Below are 6,901 nucleotides of genomic sequence, written 5' to 3'. Positions count from 1 at the left end.
TGCTCTGCACAGCTGAAACCCTTAATAAATACCATTATTTGATTGAGAAAATGTCGACTTGTATGGGTTTCCAAGTCTCAGTGACTCATCTCTTACTAGCCTTCTACCTTCTAAGTTGGAAGTGGTGTTCTCCATTTTAATTCTGAGAAAAAGTCTTTCCAATAGCCCAAAATATTCCCTGTACACAGTGAGCCCTCAGCCAATAATAAAGATGGGATTGCACCTAGTAACGGTGCCTAATGAAAGCCACTGATTTCTTGACACCTCAACAAAAAAAAGTCACCTTCCCAAATCAGAGCCTCCCAGATCCTGATAGAATATTTTTCAACCTAGAATTCTCTTCAGGTCACATTTCACCTCTTGATTCCTCAGACTTTAGATCGGGAGATTTAGCATGGGAATGAAGACTGAATAGGGGAGATAAAGCAGCTTCTTGATCTCGGGGGGAGGGGGAGAATGATTTGACTTGGAAATAGGTCGAACCCACAGCCCCAAAGAACAGCAAGATCACAGTGAGGTGGGACAAGCAGGTACAGAAGGCTTTGTGATAGCCCTCGGCGTAGAACATCTTCAGGATGGTGATGAGGATGCGGAGGTAAGATACAATGATCACTCCAAAGGGGAGCATCAGGACGATCACAGTCGCAGTTACACTGTAAACCTCAATCATGAAGATGTCTGTGCACACCAGCTCTAAGAGGACCATCACAGAAGAAATGGTTAATTACATTAGTCCCACAGAGGGGCAATATAAATATCACTGTAGTCTATACTGTTGCCACGGGAATTCCTGATAGCCAGAAAGCCAGGGCCAGCTGCAGGCAGAGCCTCTGGTTCAAACTTAGTGTATAGTGGAGCAGGTCACAGATGATGGCCTGTCTTTCATAAAGCACTGTTGTTAGAATTCAACACTCCCAGGGCCTCCCAAAACAGGAAAAATACGTCTGGGCTGCACAGCCACCAAAGAAAATACTTTTATTCTTGGACAGAAATTGGTGAGCATTTTAGGAATGACAACAGTGGTGTAACCATTATCCGTAAAGGACAGACTCCTGAGGAAAAAGTACACAGGAATTTGAAGGGCACAGTCCACCATGGAGACCAGCACTAAGAAGAAGGCTTTTAGGTATATCACACAGAAAATCATAAAAAGAATGACCTGAAATTCAGGGAAATTGGAAAAATCCAAAAGAATGAATTCAGTTACAACTGACGGATTGCCTTCCCTCATTTGCATGTGTTTTAAATAGTAATCAATGTAAGTATATAAATATCTGGGCCCAAAATGTGTCTTCTCTCTTCAGGAAAAATAATCAGTAGCAACAATTTCAGAGTCTTCCCTCCAAACAATTCTCAGCATAAAATTGGACAGTTTGGTCGTTGATCAAGGTGGTGATTTTGTAATATATGGTGTCTAGGTTATCTTTGGCTATTAGCAAGTTCAGGAAACTGGGGAAGTGGTGAAGTTAGCCAGTAATGAAAATTCTGCAAAGGAATGATCAGAAAGTGTTCTATTTTATCAACACTTGCTACTAATGTTAATCATTATTGAACCCACATTTTCCCACCACATTACATCCCATCACCATCATTAATGAAATAATTAAATTTAATTGAATTAATCACCACTTGTTTGTAGGAAACAAAGTACATATGACTATGTGCATAACTCCCACATAGAAATCTCCTCAACTCCCCACCTCACACCGCACACACACACACCCATCTACATCACATACATAAACCCACCTGCATTCAAACACATACACACATGCACATAGGCTGGGTGCTCATGTCCCTAACAATGATGGAGTCCAGGTTTTTCACCACAAAAAGAGGAATAGTTCATTTTACTGACCATAAGAAAGTTTTCTGTGTGTACAGTGATGCATATCCTTGGTTTTTGTCAGGCTAATTATTAGTACACAGCACTGGGCCAACTCTCTAAATTGATTCTGCTGTGTGATGACGTAGTCCATTATTACCTTGGCCATTTCAGACCTTTCACAATGATATTTTTCCAGCTATAGGCAGCAGAGTTGGCACACTGTAGCTGTCTCCTTTGAAACGGCCTCATCAAAGCCAACTGCTCACTCTTGCCCACTCTATGTGTTAACACAGCATCACAAAAAAACTAGGCTTTTGCCTATTAAATCAATGGTACCATGAGTCAGAAGTAAAGGCAATATTTCTAATGCTCTTGCAAATACACGAAAGTGAGTTTAGAGGAAAAATTAGGCATTCTGCAATGCTTGAGGTGTTTCTTTCTCATACCTACTTGTAATCAGGGTCTCAGAGAACACTAATACCATCCTCTCCTGGTTCTCCTCTTATCTCCCCGGTCGTTCTTTCTCAGTCTCTTTTGCAGGCTCCTCCTCCCCCTCCCATCCTCTTACTGTGGGGGTTCCCCAAGGTTCAGTGCTTGGTCCCCTTCTGTTCTCAATCTACACGCACTCGCTTGGTGACCTCATTCGCTCCCACGGTTTCAACTATCATCTCTAGGCTGATGACACCCAGATCTACATCTCTGCCCCTGCTATCTCCCCCTCTCTCCAGGCTCGCATCTCCTCCTGCCTTCAGGACATCTCCATCTGGATGTCTGCCCGCCACCTAAAGCTCAACATGTCAAAGACTGAACTCCTTGTCTTCCCTCCCAAATCTTGTCCTCTCCCTGACTTTCCTATCTCTGTTGACGGCACTACCATGCTTCCCATCTCACAAGCCCGCAACTTTGGTGTCATCCTCGACTCCGCTCTCTCATTCACCCCTCACATCCAAGCCATCACCAAAACCTCCCAGTCTCAGCTCCGCAACATTGCCAAGATACGCCCTTTCCTCTCTATCCATACTGCTACCCTGTTCATTCAAGCTCTTATCCTATCCCATCTGGACTACTGCATCAGCCTTCTCTCTGATCTACCATCCTCGTGTCTCTCTCCACTTCAATCCATACTTCATGCTGCTTCCCGGATTATCTTTGTCCAGAAACGCTCTGGGCATATTACTCCCCTCCTCAGAAATCTCCAGTGGCTACCAATCAATCTGCGCATTAGGCAGAAACTCCTCACCCTGGGCTTCAAGGCTGTCCATCACCTCGCCCCCTCCTACCTCACCTCCCTTCTCTCCTTCTACACCTCAGCCCGCACCCTCCGCTCCTCCGCCGCTAATCTCCTCACCGTACCTCGTTCTCGCCTGTCCCGCCATCGACCCCCAGCCCTCGTCATCCCCCGGGCCTGGAATGCCCTCCTTTTGCCCATCCGCCAAGCTAGCCCTCTTCCTCCCTTCAAGGCCCTGCTAAGAGCTCACCTCCTCCAGGAGGCCTTCCCAGACTGAGTCCCTTCCTTTCTCTCCCCCTCGTCCCCCTCTCCATCCCCCCATCTTACCTCCTTCCCTTCCCCACAGCACCTGTATATATGTATATATGTTTGTACATATTTATTACTCTATTTATTTATTTTTTATTTATTTTACTTGTACATATCTATTCTATTTATTTTGTTTTGTTGGTATGTTTGGTTTTGTTCTCTGTCTCCCCCTTTTAGACTGTGAGCCTACTGTTGGGTAGGGACTGTCTCTATGTTTTGCCAATTTGTATTTCCCAAGCGCTTAGTACAGTGCTCTGCACATAGTAAGCGCTCAATAAATACGATTGATGATGATGATGATGATCAGTAACATTGAATCAATAAAGAAGTCAATCCCTCAGCTATTCTGCAAAGTATCCTGTTTTCCCAAACCGTCGCCATTAACAGGGTACTTCTAGTTGTATTTATGGGTCTTTTAGAGAGGAAGTCTCAGGTTACAGAATGAAAAATGTCTTGAAGACATTCCCTATACTTATCATCTGGACATGACAGATGAGTCAGATCAGCACCAGTTTTCACTTCAGGACACTTCTCAGGGCATTTTTTACCTCCCGATTCCTAAGGCTATAGATCAGAGGTTTCAACATGGGGGTCATCGTCATGTAGAACATATACACCAACGGCTCCTTTTCCAGTGCAGAGCTGGAGCTGGAGCACAAGTACATGAAGATCAGCGTCCCATATAATAGAACGTTGGCTGTCAGGTGGGAGGTGCAGGTGGAGAAGACTTTGCGTCTGCCCTCGGCCAAGCGGATCCTCACGATGGTTACGAGAATGAACAAGTAAGAGAAGAAGATGGTCGAAAGGGAGACTGCCACTTCCAAACTCCCTAGAGCAAAAATCAGGATTTTGTTGACATGGGTGTCAGAGCAGGAAAGGGCTAACAGAGGAAGGATATCACAGAAGTAATGGCGGATGATGTTGGAGTGGCAGAAGGATAGCCAGAAGGTAAAGCTGGTGTGGATCAAAGAACTCATGCTCCCTCTTAATAAAAAGGAACCTGCCACCAGTCGGAACCATGTCTTTCTCTACACCATCGCTGGGTAAAGCAGAGGGTTGCAGATGGCGACGTAACGGTCATAAGCCATGACAGCCAGGAGCTGGTGAAAACGATGATGAAGCACAGATGAGTAGCACATCCACTGAATGAAATGATTTTCTTTTCCACTAAGAAGTTCACCAGCATCTCGGGGGAGATGGTCGAGGAATAGCAGGCATCCACAAATGATAAGTTACCGAGGAAGAGGTGCAGTGGGGTGTGGAGTTGGTTGTTCTACCCTGACTAACCCTGTCATCCACAGATTGCCCACTAGTGTGATGAGGTAGATGCTGAAAAATAGCACAAAAAGTATTTTCCTCAAGCTCACGACTCGGTGAATCCCTTAAGAATGAATTCCCTCACAACTATGTGATTGTTCTCAGCCATTCAGAAGCTGTGATCTGTTGGAACAAAACTAAAGGTAATAATAATAATTATAGTATTTGTTAAGCGCTTACTATGTGCCAAACACTGTTCTAAGCTCTGGGGTAGATACAGGGTAATCAAGTTTTCCCACGTGGGGCTCACAGTTTTAATCCCCATTTTACAGATGAGGTAACAGGCACAGAGAAGTTAAGTGACTTGTCCAAGGTCACATAGCAAAAGCTTGCCACTCAAAGGAAACGTATTTATTGTTATGTTGTACTCTCCCAAGTGCCTAGTACAGTGCCTGCTCACAGTAAGGTCTCATTAAATACCAATGATTGATTAATTTTAGTAGAAATTGAGATTCTATAAAGGTGAGAAAGGAGGAAAAAGTAAAATGACAAAACCTCAATTTTAATTATTCGGATGGGTAGTGCACACAGAGGGCCTGGGTTCTAATTCTAACTCTACAATGTTACTACTCTGTGACCTTGGGCAAGTCACTTAACTTCTCTGTCTCAGTTACCTCATCTGTAAAATGGGGATTAAGGCTGTGAGATCCATGTTGGGCATGGATTATGTCCAATCTGATTAGTTTGTATGTGCTCCAGCGCTTAGTGCAGTGCCTGGCACATAGTGAGAGCTTAAGAAATTCCATAAATAAAACAATGATAATAAGATACCATGTCTAATTCAATGATTCAATAATTATTGAGCATTTGCTATTGAGCACTTGGGGGAGTACAATACAAAAGAGTTGTAGTTACTTTCCTTGCCCATAACAAGAGTACATTTTAGTGTCTCTGTCCCTGCTTATTCCAGAAACAAGCAAGCCCCAAGAAATTAGCTTTTTACTGTAAAATAGAGAAGCATCGTGGCTCAGTGGAAAGAGCCCAGGGTTTGGAGTCAGAGGTTATAGGTTCAAATCCTGCTGCACCACTTGTCAGCTGTGTGACTTTGGGTAAGTCACATAACTTATCTGTACCTCATTTACCTCATCTATAAAATGGGGAGTAAGACTGTGAGCTCCCTATTGGACAACCTGATCACCTTGTAACCTCTCCAGCCCTTAGAACAGTGCTTTGCACATAGTAAGCGCTTAATAAATGCAATTATTATTAGTAGTAGTGGAAAGAACACAGGCCTAGGAGCAAAGGAACTGGGTTCTAATACGATCTCTTCCACTGTCTGCTGTGCAACCTTACATGAGTCACTTAAGTTCTCTGTGCCTCTGTTTCCTCAACTGGAAAATGGTGATTCAATGCTTAGACTGAATGTTCCATGTGGGACAGGGACTGTATCTGACCTGATTACCTTTTATCTACCCCAGAGCCTAGAACAGTGCTTGACATATGCTGAGTACTTAACAAGTACATAAAGAGGTATAAATGTAGAAATTTATACACTATGTTTTTCTTGACATTGATCCATGATAATTTCTCCATTTCTATTACCAATTCTGATCAAATTTGGAAATTCAGGTAGCCTTAAGGCTATTTGGTTTTTAAATCAATGCTCATTTGCCTCTCTCCTCCATGGAAGCAGTGTTGCCTAGTGGAAGGAGCATGTGCCGGGAGTCAGAAGGAGCTGGGTTCTAATTCCAGCTCCTCCACCTGTCTGCTGTGTGACCTCGAGAAAGAAATTTAATTTATCTGTGCCTCATTTACCTTATCTGTAAAATGGGGAATAAGATTATGAGTCCCATTTTGGGACCTGGACTGTGTCCAATCTGATAACATGTATCTACCCCAGTGCTTAGTACATTGCTGGCATATAGTAATCTCTTAACAAATACCTAAAAATATGGAAGAAGATCCAGCTGTTTTTCACGAAAGAGGGGTGGCAGATTTATTACAGAACATTAGCCTTAAGTCTCATTATGGCTTTTCTACTTTTGTTTGACCCCACATGCCGATAGCACTTTTTTATGTCTGGAAAGTTTCTGTTAAGGAACTGATTCAATTATAGTTTGTCAATAGCATCTGTTGCACAACAAATGGGTATAGGGGTTTAAAGGTATTCAGAGTGGTATTCCAAAATCAATCAATCAATCAATCAATCGTATTTATTGAGCGCTTACTGTGTGCAGAGCACTGTACTAAGCGCTTAGCACTGTACTAAGCGCTTAGCA

General features: G+C 43.3%; 1 protein-coding gene across 1 annotated transcript; it reads right to left on the bottom strand.

Moving 5' to 3' along the window:
* Nucleotides 1-487: 487 nt before the first annotated feature.
* On the bottom strand, nucleotides 488-4,342 carry LOC119923284 (olfactory receptor 1019-like; the record flags this gene model as incomplete). Its single annotated transcript, XM_038742738.1, has 3 exons — nucleotides 3,914-4,342; nucleotides 1,030-1,159; nucleotides 488-693 (listed from the first exon to the last, which is right to left on the bottom strand). Coding segments are annotated over exons 1-3 (765 nt in total), but the record flags the coding sequence as incomplete, so codon positions are not given.
* Between the last annotated feature and the right edge of the window lie 2,559 nt (nucleotides 4,343-6,901).

The sequence above is a fragment of the Tachyglossus aculeatus genome, unplaced genomic scaffold (genome assembly GCF_015852505.1).
Source record: "Tachyglossus aculeatus isolate mTacAcu1 unplaced genomic scaffold, mTacAcu1.pri scaffold_168_arrow_ctg1, whole genome shotgun sequence".
NCBI lineage: Eukaryota > Metazoa > Chordata > Mammalia > Monotremata > Tachyglossidae > Tachyglossus > Tachyglossus aculeatus.
Note: the sequence above shows the minus strand (reverse complement) of the source record. Positions and strands in the feature narration are given on the sequence as shown.